Consider the following 16,037-nt stretch of genomic DNA (forward strand, 5'->3'; position numbering starts at 1 on the left):
GAAATAACCGAACCGAAATAATTCAGTTAGTATGGTCCGGTTTCTGCTTTTTCAACATATATTTCGGTTCTGGCCAGCTTTCGTGACCTTTCTCGGTCGGGGTTCCGATTGAGCTTCTTCTTAATATAATATCGGGGGGGGTCTTTCCCCTACCGGCGGAGAAACCGTTTTTTTATAAACCGAATTAACCTAATAAATGGAATGCCCACCCCTAGATATGTGTGTGCTCTGATCTTCTCTTCAACCTCCAGCCTGTTCTGTGGGAGTAGGGTGTGGTGATAGACACCTGACCGACAAAGCCGGCCAACAACCAAACCCCATAATCTCATCTCCTCAATTGCCAACAACGTGGTGCTCTCAGATTGTGAGGTCCCATAAAAATACAGTGATCACGATAGATTCCAAAAGATCCAAGTTCCGAGAATTATAATGGAATTTGGACCTTGCTGAACCTGTTTGACCACCCCTTCGTTGAATATTTGGTGCGGCTGGGTCAGCAGAGTTATTGTACTGTAATTACTCTGTTGCCCGGAATATTCCGGGAATGTAGCAGGTAATCGAGGGCATAACTGTATTTAGGTGTACCCACCCCCAGTTACCCTATAAATACTCCTGCCTAGCCGCCCTATAGCTGGACGGGACACGCCTAACAAGACATTTGAGCTCCCAGCCACGCGTTTTGTCGTGCCATCTGTCGCTTTTGCTCCTGAGTGCTTGGGCCCACTGTTCTTAGTCCCCAACACTTCTAAAGTCTGAACTGTGTAAGCGTGCTGATGTTCCTCTGCCTCTATCTTCTTGTGACATTCAAAAGTGGGCCCCCAACATAACACTAACGGCTACATCTTCACTGGTTTCTATTTTTCCACAGACAGTTTTGTGTCAAAAAAACATTAAACAGTTCTACTCAATCCTAGCAAACATGATTTGAAGAACTGGAAACATATTGTCATGGGCATCATAGGGAGCGAGAGGCAACAGCCAGGCTGGGATAAGGCTAGAGAACAAGATTGAGATGAGCTAGGATAAGGCTAGAGAATAAGATTGAGATGAGAGAATTGTGGAGAGTTGGTTAGCAGCAGATAAGTCCAAGAAAGTAGGAGTTAGTTGAGAGTTTGTAGGAGAAGTTGGTTAGCCATAGGGCTATTTATAAGCCACATGGCAACAGGGAATAAATCAAGCAAGATCATTATCAAACCAATCTCTCTCCCTTGCAATGACCCTCTCAAGCGCCTAGGGCTGCTACCCTAGAACCAAGTCTGCGGCAGAGGGGTATAACCTCGCCGGAGAAGACAGCTATCCCCATGGACCGAAGGTCCATGACACCTGGTATCAGCTCCAGGTTATCCTCACCACCACCAGCCGCCCATCCCTCACCACCACCAGCCGCCGCGCCATTTGCCGCCGCAACGCCCTCCCACCCGCCCTCTCCAACTCTAGATGCATTCACTCGGCTCGAAGAGAAGTGGGATCAATTCGTTGTGATGTTCCACCGCTACAAGGAGAAGACAGAGAAGGAACTCCAAGCAGCGGTGCGGCTTCAGGAGGCAGCGCGAGGGTTCCTGGCACGCCGCCAGGTACAGTCCCTTCGTGGGGAGAAGCACCTTGCTGTGGCCTCCAGGGCCACCCCATGGCCGTCATCACATGAGCAGGCCGTGGTGCGCCTGCAAGCCGCAGTGCGCGGCTTCCTTGTTAGGCGGGCGGTGCGGAAGCTGCACTTGCTGATCAGCTCATCGCTGCACCAACTCGCAGCCTGCGCGCCCAACCACCAGGTCTCGTCTATACTTTTTGAATCCCCTGCAGAAGTCAAGATCTGGGTATGCAATCCCCCTGCACGGCCAAAGAGGGTCGTCTCCTTCATTCGGGCAACTGCCTTGGTGCTGGACAGACCCAACATAAGAACGGGCTGGTTCCTCCTTCACCTTTCATCCAACGTGAAGTCCGCAGTTCAGCTCTTTCCTTGGGATCCAGGAGGACAGGAGGACATAGCTACAGTTCAAATTTATATTTTAGTTCCACAATTATTTTGCATTTTCGTCTTAAATAATAAAGGTAAGCCGAGATGTAAAAGGCTTAACCTTAAGTCGTGTCAGGTAAGTCTATGGCAGCTCGAGGACGAGCTGGTCCTCAAGGGAGGGGGAGATGTCATGGGCATCATAGGGAGCGAGAGGCAACAGCCAGGCTGGGATAAGGCTAGAGAACAAGATTGAGATGAGCTAGGATAAGGCTAGAGAATAAGATTGAGATGAGAGAATTGTGGAGAGTTGGTTAGCAGCAGATAAGTCCAAGAAAGTAGGAGTTAGTTGAGAGTTTGTAGGAGAAGTTGGTTAGCCATAGGGCTATTTATAAGCCACATGGCAACAGGGAATAAATCAAGCAAGATCATTATCAAACCAATCTCTCTCCCTTGCAATGACCCTCTCAAGCGCCTAGGGCTGCTACCCTAGAACCAAGCCTGCGGCAGAGGGGTATAACCTCGCCGGAGAAGACAGCTATCCCCATGGACCGAAGGTCCATGACACATATTCAGTGCAATGGCATGGAACAATTATTATTTTGTTGTTCGTGGCTCTTGTTGGGTTTCATCTCTAGCCTACTCTAACACACTTGAGTTGAGACTAAAAGGCTCCATTGTCTTTGTTGTTATTCAGGTGCATTCTGTTAGACATATATTCTTGTGCATTCTGTTAGTATTGAGCTTGGGTTTTGAGCCATGTAATCCTAAGCATAGCTGGCCAGCCCTTGATTGATTAGGAATAGGAGAGTCATTCTTGGTTGGTATTGTTTCTATAGGCCAAGATCTCCTGTGGCCTATATATACATGTACTCATCTAATCAATCAATCTACTATTTTCATGCAATCCCTATTGCTTATGCATGGATCATGGAAGGGAAAATGTTGCACGATTTTTTTGAGCAGTTGAACATTTGAAATATGCTTGATGTTATGTAGCAGGCTATATTTTTTTAGATCATGGTGTAATTATATAGAGTACTAAGTACATGTTTCTTTTTTCCATGTTAGGTGAAAAATATTGGATTCACAGGAGTACTTCGGCTCATATTTAAACCGCTGGTGTCTGAATTCCCCTGTTTTGGAGCTGTTTGCTGTTCTTTAAGGGAGAAGGTATCACATTTTTCTTTCAGATCTAATTCTCCTCGAAATGACTCTAGTAGACTGCATGTTTTGATTAGTTTGATTTCAGAGCAAGGTGGAATTTACCCTCAAGGTTATTGGTGGCGAAATGACTGCTATTCCAGGAATTTCTGATGCAATTGAGGTTTTTTTAATACATCATCCACTTTATTTTAGCATGTACTACTTCTGTCATGTTACATTTATTGAACAATTTCAGGGGACAATACGTGATACTATTGAGGATACACTGACATGGCCGAATCGCATAATTGTTCCCATTGTACCTGGAGACTATAGGTAACTCACTGCATACATAATCTGGAAGTATGTATGTTTGTCATTGGGTTGTTGAGTATGTCTATTCTTTCAGTGACTTGGAGTTGAAACCTACTGGGGTATTAGAAGTAAAACTGGTGGAAGCTAGGGACCTAAAGAACAAGGATCTTGTGGGAAAGTCGGACCCTTTTGCATTGATATACATACGTCCATTGCATGATAAAACAAAGAAAAGCAAAACAATTGTAAGTGCATTCTCTTGTTTAAGGCAGATGAATGTCATCCTAACTTATTCTTCTGCAGAACAATGATTTGAATCCCATCTGGAATGAGCACTATGAATTTGTGGTTGAGGACATATCTACGCAGCACTTGACTGTAAAAATTTATGATGATGAAGGACTCCAATCATCAGAGATCATTGGGTGTGCTCGAGTAGACTTAGCTGATATACAGCCAGGAAAAGTGAAGGATTTATGGTTAGATCTTGTGAAGGACCTGGAAATTCAACGAGACAAGAAACCTCGTGGTCAGGTCAGCTGATGCAATTTGCATGTCTTTTCCAGGTTTAGGTGCAGGTTTACAGGTTTAACTAGTATGAGGTTAGACCGTAGAATTGGCTCTATGGCATTTTAATTCCATCACATTTTCTAGTTATAGTTGTGAATGAATGGATATGCTAGGCATAGTCATGATCTGCCGTAAGATTTACAACACAATAGTGCTCCTACTTCGTCTTTAATCAGTTTTTGATTTTAAAGGGCAAACCCAGTGCTAGAGGCTCCCACATGAGGCCTTGTTCGGTTACATGAGGATCAGAGGGGATTGAGGGGGATTAAATTCCTTTCTATTCAATTTTGACTAGTATGGGGTTTAATTCCCTCCAATACCCTTCAATCCAGTCCCAACCGAACAAGCCCTGAGTGGGGTCTAGGGAAGGGATAAACCGAGGCAAGCCTTCCTCGCAAATGCGGAGAGGCTGCTTTGAACCCGCAGCCTGGTGACTCAATGAAACAACGGTCACCACTGTCTCAGTCAGCTTTTGGTTTTAGAACTAGAGAAGTATTTTAGTTGAAATGATGATAACACGCTAATCAAGTCAAATTGAAAGCGAAGGTATTTGGCGAGTGTTAAGGCCCATCCTATTGCTAAGGCCTGCTGGCCTCTATATAATCTCTGCAGCCCCTATGGACTAATCATCATTTGTCATTTCCAAAGGTAACATGGTAACAAAGTAGGTTAGGGTTAGCTTTAATCCCTCCCTCTAATCACACCACTTTTTTCGTCCGTCGGCGCCCGCACGTCTGGTGGCGCCCGCCTGGTCGCGTCCGCCTACGTGTCTGACTGCCACGGACTGTCATGTCTTCTCCGGCGCCCGTCGCGTCCGTCTGCACGTCCGCCTACGCGCGTGTCCTATCTCTGGCGGGTGGAACTTCGGGCCACCGCGTCCGCCCGCACGTCCTGTCTCTCGCGGCGACGCGTCTTCTCCGGTAACCGGCGGTCGGCAGCAGATGTTCTTTGGCGACGCCCACCCGCCCTTGCTCTGCTTCACGCGTCCAGTGGCGCGTCTCCAACGGCGCCGTCTGTGCCCGTGCGTGTGGATGGTCTTTGTCCACGTGCGACCAGCCCATTGGATCTGCAACCCGGTGGGGCTGACCAGACCTGTGCGGCTCTGAGGTCTTCGTATTCCCTGGTTGCTGGGCTGCTGCCGCTGGGACCTATTCTTTGGTCGGATATGATTCGCCTTCGGTGATTTTGTCACTAAGTTTTCTGATCGTTCATTCAGTTGCTTTCTCATCACTATGCCAGCCAATACTATAGTTGTCAATATTGTGCTTGATGGTCAGAACTACCTTGAGTGGGCCTTTTGTGTTCAGACTGCATTGAGAGGTCATTGGTTTACTCTTCCACCTCACTGAAGCTCCACTAGTTCTTGCTGATGATCGAAGCAATGCTGCAGCGATCAAAACATGGCAAATTAATGATGGCAAAGTTATGGCTGCAATGGTCAACAGTACCAGATCATCTATGATAATGAGTTTGTCAAAATTCACAACTGCTAAAGCTATTTGGTCACATTTGAAGGAACACTTTGTTCAAGATAGTGGTTCGCTGTTACACACCCTTATGCAACAAACTCATACCATTGAACAACATGATATGTCTATTGATGAGTATTACTCAGCCTTTGATCGTCTGATGGGTGCATTGACCTCTATGGTGCCTGCTTGTACAACTGTTCCATGTCCCACTCATTAATTTATTGAGAAGTTCTTCACCTACAAATTTGTTATGGGAGTTCGACCTGAATTTGATACACTTCATGCCCGATTGCTTCATACTTCTGACACTCTCACCATGGCTAAGGCGTTGTCTGAATTACTTGCTGAAGAGACTCGTCTTAAGTCAATGTCTTCTTCTGTTGGTGAGGGTCCTCACAGTGTGTTGGCTGCTGTTCAGAAACCCAGGCGTCCCTCTTTTCAACCTTGTGAGCATTGTAAACAGACTACTCACCGCTCCAAAAAATGCTTTGCTAAGTTTGGTACTTCTCCATGATATGATCATCTTCGAGTTTTTGGATGCACATGTTATGTCTTATTAGCACCCCGCAAACGGACTAAATTGACTGCTCAATCTGTTGATTGTGTTTTTCTTGGCTACAGTCCTGAACATAAAGGCTATCGATGTTATGATCCATCTTCTCGTCGCATTCATATTTCATGGGATATGAGTTTCAATGAAAACGGACCCTTCTTCCACAACTCGTCCACCAGCTCCACATACTTTCCCATAGAGTCCACATCCTTCATATGTCTTCCCACAGAGTCCACATCCTTCCTAGTCCTGATGCAGAACCAGTTGTGGATACTTGTACTAACAATATTGAGTCATCTGCTGTTTTTAATCAGGGATATTGTCTTCGTGACCATTGCACCATTGAACCTCTAGATCGCTATGGTTTTCCACTGGCTGCTACAGTAATTGTTGAACTATCCTCTTATCATGAGGCTTCTAGTATCCCTGAGTGGCAGCTTGCTATGCTTGAGGAATTGGCTGCTCTTGAACGCACGGGTACGTGGGATATTGTTCCTTTACCTACTAATGTTGTGCCCATCACATGCAATTGGGTCTTTCAAGTTAAGACAAAGTCTAATGGTTCCATTGAGCGCTACAAAGCTTGTCTCGAGGCTCGTGGTTTCCAACAGACTCAAGGACTTGATTATGATGAGACTTTTGCACCAGTTGGCAGTTGCCCATATGACCATTGTTCGTACATTGATTGCTGTTGCAGTCTCATCCTCTTGGACTCTCTCTCAGATGGATGTTAAAAATGCTTTTCTTCATGGTGATCTACATGAAAAAGTTTATATGCATCCACCTCCTGGTGTTGATGCACCATCAGGGCATGTTTGTCGTCTTCGACATGCCTTATATGGTCTGAAACAGGCCCCTCGTGTCTGGTTTGAGAGATTCTTTTCTGTCATCAAGGATGTCGGTTTCTCTTCTGGTGATCATGATCTAGCATTATTTATCCATACATGTACAAAAGGCTGTACTATACTATTATTATATGTGGATGACATGCTGATTACAGGGGATGATTCTGAGCATATTTCTCAAGTCAAGAAGCATCTTAGCAAAGAATTTCAGATGTCTGATTTGGTCCTCTTAGATATTTCTTGGGTATTGAGGTCCTACAAACCATAAAAGGATTTTATTTATCACAATCCAAGTACATCCAAGATGTTCTTGACCGTTCAAGTATTACTAATACTTGCACTGTTGTGACACCAATGGATATTCACTTGCAACTTCGTTCGACTGATGGGACACCTCTAGAGGATTCATCTCGATATTGTCGTATTGTGGGCAGTCTTGTTTACCTTATAATCACCAGACTTGATATTGCTCATGCTGTTCAAATTTTGAGTCAGTTTGTATCTGCCCCTACATCAATTCATTATGGTCATTTGCTTCGTGTGTTGCGATATTTACAAGGCACGAGATCCAGATGTTTAGTTTATGTTGTTGATAGTCCTCTATAGCTTCATGCTTATTTCAATGCCACCTGGGCAAGTGATCCGATGGAACAACGCTCTATTACAGGTTATTGTATCCTTCTTGGATCCTCTCCTATTGCATGGAAATCCAAGAAGCGAGCAGCCATTTCTCGCTCTAGTACTGAAGCTGAACTTCTAGCTCTTGCAACCACTACTGCTGAAATTATTTGGTTGCGATGGCTACTGGCTGATCTTGGTGTATCTTGTGACACTCCTACACCTCTTTTATGTGATAACATGGGTACTATACAAATTGCTCATGATCCTGTAAAGCATGAACTTACTAAACATATTGGTGTTGATGCATCTTTTACTCGTCTCATTGTCATCAAAAGACTATTGATCTTCAATATGTGCCTTCAGAAGCTCAGTTGACTGATTTCTTTACCAAAGCGCAAACCAGAGCTCAACATCACTTTCACTTGATCAAACTCAATGCTTCAGATCCTCTACTTCCGCCTTGAGTTTGAGGGGGGTGTTAAGGCCCATCCTATTGCTAAGGCCTGTTGGCCTCTATATAATCTCTACAGCCCCTATGGACTAATCATCAATTGTCATTTCCAAAGGTAACAACGAGAATTAGTAGACTATATAGATACATGGAACATGTATATATAGGTAGGGATAGGGACGACTTATAGAAAGAGAACCATCCTCCGCTATCCTGAAAACTCAATGAAACAACGCTTTTGGTTTTAGAACTAGAAAAATATTTTAGCTGAAACGATGATAACAGTCTAATCAAGTCAAACTGAAAGCGAAGGTATGCGGCGAGAATTAGTATATTATAAACATACATGGAACATGTATATATAGGTAATAGGGATGACTTATAGAAAGAGAACCATCCTCCGGTATCCTGAAAAGATCAAGATGCCCAAGAGGGGTGGGGTTGAATTGGGCTTCTCTAATTTTCTCACAAATTAAATACTAAACATAAGCCCAATTTCACCTAAGTGCCTAATGATGTGATAAACAGTTTTGTACCCTAATTTTCGACCCTATACTAGCATGACAGTTCTAGGAATATAAATGGTTGAATTGAATAGCTCAATTGTAAATACGTAAAAGGAAAGGGTTAAAGACTTCTCGACGTTTTGTCAAGTTCTTAGAGAGTCGGCACACACCACGAATCCTTGTTGGAGCAACCATACAAGAGTGTCGCTCACTGTTGGCCCGCACAAGGACCAAGTGTTTTACGAGTTGGTTCTTCGCCGCTTCGACATGGTGAACTATTCATAACCGTGTACAAGTTCGACTCGGGTTACTCACAAGCTCTCCAGGTAATCACTGCACTCCTGATAGTCACCTAGCCATCTAAGTGATGACGATCACTAAGAGTAACAAACACTAGACTCTCACTTGACCATGTCAAGTCTAATGAGGGTGGTGGTTGCACAAAAGTCTCTACTATATTTAAGTGTGAATCTTCCTTCGTGCGTCGCATCCCTACTCACGTGCGCGTGTCACATACTAGCATCCCTACGCCCTTTCTGCCCGGTGGGCCTGCCTCCTACGTGTAGGGTTCTCCACCAGACGCGCGCGTTGCATCCCTGCCCAACGGGCCCTTCTACGCACATGGTTTCCACACCAAAAAAATTGGACACGTGAAATAGGGCTCAAACCCTGGTTAGTGGTTATCGTTGTGAAGCTAGGGCACTTAACTGCCATCTGCTGACCAATAGAGCTCATAGTGAATTATGTAATATAAAGGATTAGGGTTTAGGGCTGCGACACTATTAAATATATACATACTAATAATTTGAAGAAAAAAATATAATCGTGCCAGGCCAAACCGACACTGCAAGCTGAAAGAAGGCCCAAGCAAGACACAGTTATCGGGTTGGAACGACATGCATCGATTTTGAATTTTGTTACACCAGGTTGCGACACTATTAAATGGGTTGTGCGTGCTGAGCTAGGCCACGGCACTATTAAATGGGTCGTGCCTCCCAGGCCAGACTGCGACACTATTGGGTCATGCCTGCTGGGCCGGGTCGCGGCACTATTAAATAGGTTGTGCGTATCAGGACAAGCTGTAGCACGACTATATATACTAATAATTTGAAAATAAAGAAATATAATCGTGCCAAGCTGGACTTGCACTGCAGGTCGAGAAGGAGGCCCAGACAAGGCATGATTATCGGGTCGGGCGCAACACCGAATCCATCGCGGCGACAGGGACGACACCGCCACATGCCTAGCTTTGTATTGGTTTGGCTTGACCCTGTATCTACGGGTTTGGATCGTATTTAAATAAATATCTTATTTAAGTAAGGTCTAACGATATAATATATAGAAACCATAGCAACGCACGGGCAACTAACTAGTCACTCTCTGCACTAATGAGGTTGCTAATCGCGCGATTACAATCTCTCGAGCTCCTCGCTATGCTATTGATCTTCCTCGCTCTTAAGTGGTTGCTTCAATAGTTGGAAGGGGCAAGACATCTCAAATGGCCTAGTTGGGGAGTATAAATTGGCCTAAGGGGTGAAATTAGTTGTTACACCCCACTTAGCACCGTCGGGGGTGCTGGACATGTCTAGTGCTCACCAACCCACAACATCGGACATGTTGGTGCCTTCCCAATAGCTAGTTTATGAAACTAGCCGTTATTGTATGTGGCATTCGGTGCGCAAGCTGGTGCTACACCGGAGATGTCCAGTGAGTATAGTTCCGAGTAACATAGTTGCATAATCTCTAAGTACCTTGCTCGGTGCCACATCTGGTGGCACACCGAAAATGTCCGGTGAGTACTCGGCCTCTCGAACACAGTTTACATGATCTCCGAGTACCTTGTTCAGTGCCATATTTGGTGGTACACGAATATGTTGGTGAGTTCAAATGTCTTTAGGCCACTTCTGTAAGATCTCTCGATCGCTAGTGAGTTCAAATGTCTTTAGTCCACTTCTGCAAGCTCTCTGGGTGCCTTGTCCGATGCACATTACCTGGTGTATACCAGACACGCCGGTGAAACTCTCAAATACTGTAGGGCACACTCCTATCCGGTGAAGCACTGGAAACATATGGTGCAACTGAGTCACCAACTCATTTGTTTCACTCACTTTTCGAGTTGGAATTTTTTTTCAAACCTTTTGTGGGCTCTCTTAGGTTTACCTAGCACTAGTTTTTACAAGTGTGCTCACCGTATCTAACTAGGCTCACCTAGGTACAGCTATCCGTTTCATAACCTCCTTTATAGTACAGCTTAGAGGAAAATAAAGGTCCTATTACTAATTTAAGTGCCTAACAACTCCATTGACATTTAGAACTAGCTGATCTTTTAGAAGCCAACCATTGATCTCTATTAATTAAGGGCACACATACCTTATAAGCCCAACCATTTTCTATTATTACGACCTAAGTTACTTTTTTCTGCAAAACACATGTTACTCACAATAATCTTTTGTCATTACTCACAATACCTTATATGCAATCATATCCCTTTCTAAATACTAAATTGGATTTGCATCCCTAAACATGTCAAGCGTACTGCCTGAGGTCCAAATCTACCTTAGTAGCTAGTGGCAATTAGCGTGGAACTCCATATGACCACATGTCTGTTCACCTAGCAGCAGCACCACTTTTTGATATATCTGTGTTGGATGCAGGGTAAATAGGGTACAACTTCGTAGCTAATGACATGCATGCCAGTATGTAACAATTGAAAACTTAACATCCGCAATGCCTGTGGCCAGCCCTAGTAGGGCTACATGCAACGCCTGCCTTTCAGGCTGTATACTTACCCACATGACATCCCGAGTGACATCAGTTAATACGCGCTCTTCCTTTTTCCTGTATTCTTATGGAACTTCAATCAAAACTTAGATCATATGCATTTATGTAACAGTGGTCCTCGTTTTTTTCTTGCAGGGAAGTTAATGATTTTGTATGTTTCCTTGTTCTTCAGGTTCACCTGGAGCTCCTCTACTACCCTTACGCGAAGCATGAAGGGGTTCCTAATCCTTTTGCTAATCAGATTCAACTAACTTCATTGGAGAAGGTTCTCAAAACCGAGTCTAATGGATATGATATTAATCAGAGGAAAAATGTTATTATGAGAGGAGTCCTTTCGGTGACGGTCATATCTGCAGAGGAGTTGCCACCTATGGACATTGGTGGCAAGGCTGACCCATTTGTGGTCCTGTACTTAAAGAAGGGAGAAACCAAAAAGAAGACAAGGGTTTTTATCTTTCCCAATCTCAGAGTTCTGTAGGGCCATATACTTTTTTCAAGGCTCTCATAGTTCAGTATTGTTGCAGGTTGTGACAGACACGCTAAATCCAATATGGAACCAGACATTTGATTTCATGGTAGAAGATGCACTGCATGATTTGCTCATGGTGGAAGTATGGGACCATGATACATTTGGAAAGGTGCATTCTCTCTCTCTCTCTCTGTCTCTCTTGCACATTGTTTGTTCATTTGAAATCTAGAACTCCCTACCTTGATTCCTTATGGTTTCACGACATCTCTGCCAATTTGTCCCTGTGTTGCTCTTTATAAGGGTGTTTATTTTTTGTTATCTCGACCAGACAAACATTCTGGTTTGTGGTTTAACAAGTCAGAAAAACTGTGGGAGGGGCTACTTGATATCATGATATGTTTATTGCTGCTTATGCGGTTTGAGTAATGTGTAGCCCTCTTGTTTACTTCTTGACTGCTTTGTGACCGATAGTTACTGTTTCTGATTTTTCTCATCGCATTTAGGTATATAGTGGAACTAATGTACCAAAAAGGTCAAAACGACTTAGAATTTGAAGTTGAGGGAGTATTTATTACGTTGCAGGATTACATAGGGAGGTGCATCTTGACACTGACGAGAGTTATACTCGAAGGTGAATTCCAAGATACCTTTGTCTTGCAAGGTGCCAAATCGGGAAAACTAAACTTGCATTTCAAGTGGACGCCACAGCCAATCTATCGTGATCGTGACAGGGATCAGTGAGACTTGTAAACGAAAAAGGCCGATAAACACTTATCCCCAACGGTGCTATGTATATTAGTCGTTCTGTATTTACAAAATCCCACGGTTCTTATAGCCACGTGACCAAAAAGAGATCAACCCACCGACCTGTATTTTCTCCTTTGTGATGCAAGTCAGCAAGTGCATGGACCTGTATATTTGAGTCGTTAATGAATAGGAAATGCTGTTACTATGCTGCAAGCACATATATGCTTAGTGGTGCCGTGGTGGTGGTTGCTTCTGTGCTGCTGTTTGTTCTTCCGGTTGTTATTATTTCCATAAAGAAAAATGTTTTTCATTTCTTTTTTCTTTTACAAAATCAATCCAATTTCACTCCATCTGCTTGATATTTTATCTGCTATTTTTCTTCTTATTTTCTAGAATTGTCCTTTCCATCATTAGAAAAAAGCCATGCTCTTTCCTAATCTAATGCAGCGACATGATGTGTGAAATTTCTACAAAACTGGTGTTAAAATTTATTACTTTATTAGATGGGATGTGTTTAAGGTGAACACCGATACAGACATATATAATTTACTAGGAAGGTGCGGATTAACTTGAGAAAATTGAGCAACTCAAAAGAAAACATGTGAAGTGTTTTTGATGAAATAAAACATGAAGACGCCCCTGCCATCTAGCCCTCTTATGTGTCCTTGTTCTCCTTGTAAAAAGGTGAAACCTGATAATATTGCTTACTATTACCAATCCGATCAAAGTCATTGATTGTGAGTTTTTTAGACCAAAACATTATTAAGCTCTCGGTCAATCATAGGAGTTTATCATGCTAAAGAAAGACAGAGTAAAATTCTAGCATAAAGAAATATTATAGGAATCCATAATCCTAATCCAAACTGTATATTTAATATACCTAGAGGTTTATAGTGTTGGTTTGGTCCGACTTCTCTGCTAGAAAATGAATGAAAATTACCAACAGTGCACAAACAAAGTAGTTTATCCACATAAATGTATTCCATTTTATAAACTACAATACATCATGCCATTCCTTCGGTCGGGGGAAACTGACCAAGGAGAACAGGCAAACCAACATAAATCTACTGAACCAACATAAATCTGACATCACCTTGGCGCCTCAGGATCAGATCACATCCAATCAATGATTTTGCTCCTCTTTTGGGGTCTTCTTATACCTGTTATTCTCAAGATTTGCTTTTGAAAGGAGGGAATCTAGAACTGCTACTTCAACAAGATTGTAAGGCGCCATCAAAACACTGGCATAATATCCACATGGGTGAGGGATAGATAGACATGGAAAAAAGAACATGATACCTAGCAGCTCGTATGTTTGGGCTAACAGATGTAGATGTAGAGGCAAAGGCAGTGCTCTGCTCATCCCTGTGTGCCCAGCTCTTGCTGTTGTGCGCCACGAACATCCTCCTGAGCCCATGCATCATGGCCGCCATCCTAGAGGCCTGCCGTCGAGAGCTCCTAGACGCGCTGAGCAACGCACCGCCGCTGAGCCAGTTTTTGTCCATGCCCACCCTCCCCGCCCCCTCAGCGTGTTGGCGGCCACGAATCGATGGCAGAGGATCTGGAGGTCGACTGCGGTACGGGGGCCGCGATTGAGATCGAGAGCGGGGGAGAAGAAATAGGGGCAGTGGGGAGTTCAGGCAGGCGAAATCGGTGGCGTGCACGCAGGCATCTGGGTGGCAGGGTCAGGACCTCCTGGCAGGACAGATCGGCGATGATATCGTGCGGGAGGGTGTAGGGGGTGCGGAACTCCAGCCACGGCGTGCGGCAATCTCAGGGGCGGGGGCGGCGGCGTGGGGGAGGGGCGGTCGCGTAGGGGTGATGAAGGGCGCGCGGATGGGGTGAGGGCAGGCGGGGGCACGGTAGTGTGGACGCTGACGTTACTAACTTAATAGAGTAGTATAGATACATGGTGTGAAAGGCTCTAGTTTAATTTTAGTAATTATGCGGCTGATTCGTTGCCGCATGCGTTGATTTTGTCTGAGCACATATTTAGTTATCTGCACGTGAGATATGCTGCACGTGAGATATGCGGGCTATATGAGTGGGTGTAAAATAAGTTATTTTAAAGTTACTTTTTTGCATCCGTTTGTGTCGCCGTGTCGGTGTTTTGGACCCGAGGGACCCTTAACCGACTAGTGAATTTTATGCTGCGTGTCTCTGCCCGGATGGATTAATGCAAGATGAAACACAAGGTTTATCCTGGTTCGGGCTAAGAAGGCCCCACTTCCAGCAGAGGGAGGATGAGGCTTATATTATCTTGCATCGGGGCGTTTGTAGTAGGTAATACAAGCTTTGCGAGAGAGGGAACGGGTCCCAGGTCTCTTGAGAGGTCTAGTATTGTGGAAAGGAGGTTGATGTTGTGTGAGCCGTCTGGGTGAGCTTTCAAAGCTTGCCTTGAGAAGGCCCTAGGCATCTCCTTTTATAGGCACAAGGAGGTGACCTAGCTGTACACATGGGGGTGTAGCTATGCGCTAACATGGACGACGGAGAAGTGCTTGAGCCCTGTAGAAGCGTGGCTGGCGGTGTGGCCTGGTCATCGAGGTGGCCTTGAAGTTTGTGTCCTGCTGACGTTTCTTTGACTTTGTAGAGAGCTCAGGACAGTCAACGTCATGGGCGCATGCCGAGAATCATCATTACCTGTCATTGGAGTAATTTGATGTGACACCGGTCTTGTTCCTTCGTAGCCTGAGGTGGCTAGCTAGGGGAAGGATAGTGTTGTATTCCCTGTTCGCGTAGTCGGTCCGAGGCCGTCTCGGGCGAGGCGGTGATTTCTCCCGAAGCCGAGGCCTAGGTCGGGCGAGGCGAAGACCTCCTCCCGAGGCCGAGGCCTAGGTCGGGCGAGGCGAAGACCTCCTCCCGAGGCTGAGGCCTGGGTCGGGCGTGGTGACGATTCCTCCCGAGGCCGAGGCTGGGTCGGGCGAGGCAGAACTCCTTGTTGCGGCCGAGGCTGAACTCGGGAGAGGCGGTAACTTACTGTTGTTAGTCTTACCCTGGTGGTTGGCACAGTGGTCGGAACGGGGTGAATAGTATCGTTATCCTGTTAGAACGATCAGTGAAAGGGCGAAGTGACTGCGGTCATTTCGATCTTGCCAACTGCGGTGCGCGTGTCGGGATAAGGTGTCAGGTGATCCCTATATTAAATGCACACATGATACGGTCGGTGGCAAGGCGGTTTGGCCGAGGCCGCTATACGACAAAGTTTACCCGAGTTTTGCCTCGGGCGAGCCGGGGGTGCGCCCTATGCCTGAGGGGACCTCGGGCGAGCCGTGAATCCGTACAGGACTACTGTTCTTGCCCGAGGCTGGGCTCGGGTGAGACGGGACCTCATCCCTTGGTAAACGAGGTCTTGATTTGAATCGTGCTTACCAGTTTTTATAGTTTGTTTTAAAGATGTTCTCCAGTCATATTTAGGAGTACTGGGGTACCCGACAGTTTGTATGCCTCAAAATAACCGTATCTGAGCCTGGGTGGACGGGTTATGTGAATTAATGTTACGTCAGATACACAGGTCTACATATACACTAGTGTGAGCGACACAGAGTCATGGGCTCGGGAGAAAGAAACGCCTAGTGTTGTCTGCGTATTGCATCGCACATTTATAGTAGGG

General features: G+C 45.1%; 1 protein-coding gene and 1 long non-coding RNA gene across 2 annotated transcripts in view; one reads left to right on the forward strand and one right to left on the reverse strand.

Moving 5' to 3' along the window:
• The window catches only part of LOC100191632 (lipid binding protein), a 32,128-nt gene extending 19,490 nt beyond the window's left edge, over positions 1-12,638 (forward strand). Inside the window, exons 6-13 of the mRNA NM_001137061.1 lie at positions 3,023-3,124; positions 3,204-3,278; positions 3,354-3,433; positions 3,507-3,657; positions 3,716-3,946; positions 11,384-11,656; positions 11,736-11,849; positions 12,263-12,638. Coding sequence (NP_001130533.1) covers positions 3,023-3,124; positions 3,204-3,278; positions 3,354-3,433; positions 3,507-3,657; positions 3,716-3,946; positions 11,384-11,656; positions 11,736-11,849; positions 12,263-12,421 — 1,185 coding nt within the window. The 3' untranslated portion in view covers positions 12,422-12,638. The remainder of the gene's footprint in view (positions 1-3,022; positions 3,125-3,203; positions 3,279-3,353; positions 3,434-3,506; positions 3,658-3,715; positions 3,947-11,383; positions 11,657-11,735; positions 11,850-12,262) is intronic.
• A 735-nt stretch (positions 12,639-13,373) lies between these two features.
• LOC111590896 (uncharacterized) lies at positions 13,374-14,096 on the reverse strand. The gene is made up of 2 exons (XR_002750036.1): positions 13,727-14,096; positions 13,374-13,630 (listed from the first exon to the last, which is right to left on the reverse strand). It is a non-coding gene; the product is annotated as an uncharacterized lncRNA (long non-coding RNA).
• Positions 14,097-16,037: the final 1,941 nt, after the last annotated feature.

This window comes from Zea mays, chromosome 2 (genome assembly GCF_902167145.1).
Source record: "Zea mays cultivar B73 chromosome 2, Zm-B73-REFERENCE-NAM-5.0, whole genome shotgun sequence".
Lineage (NCBI taxonomy): Eukaryota > Viridiplantae > Streptophyta > Magnoliopsida > Poales > Poaceae > Zea > Zea mays.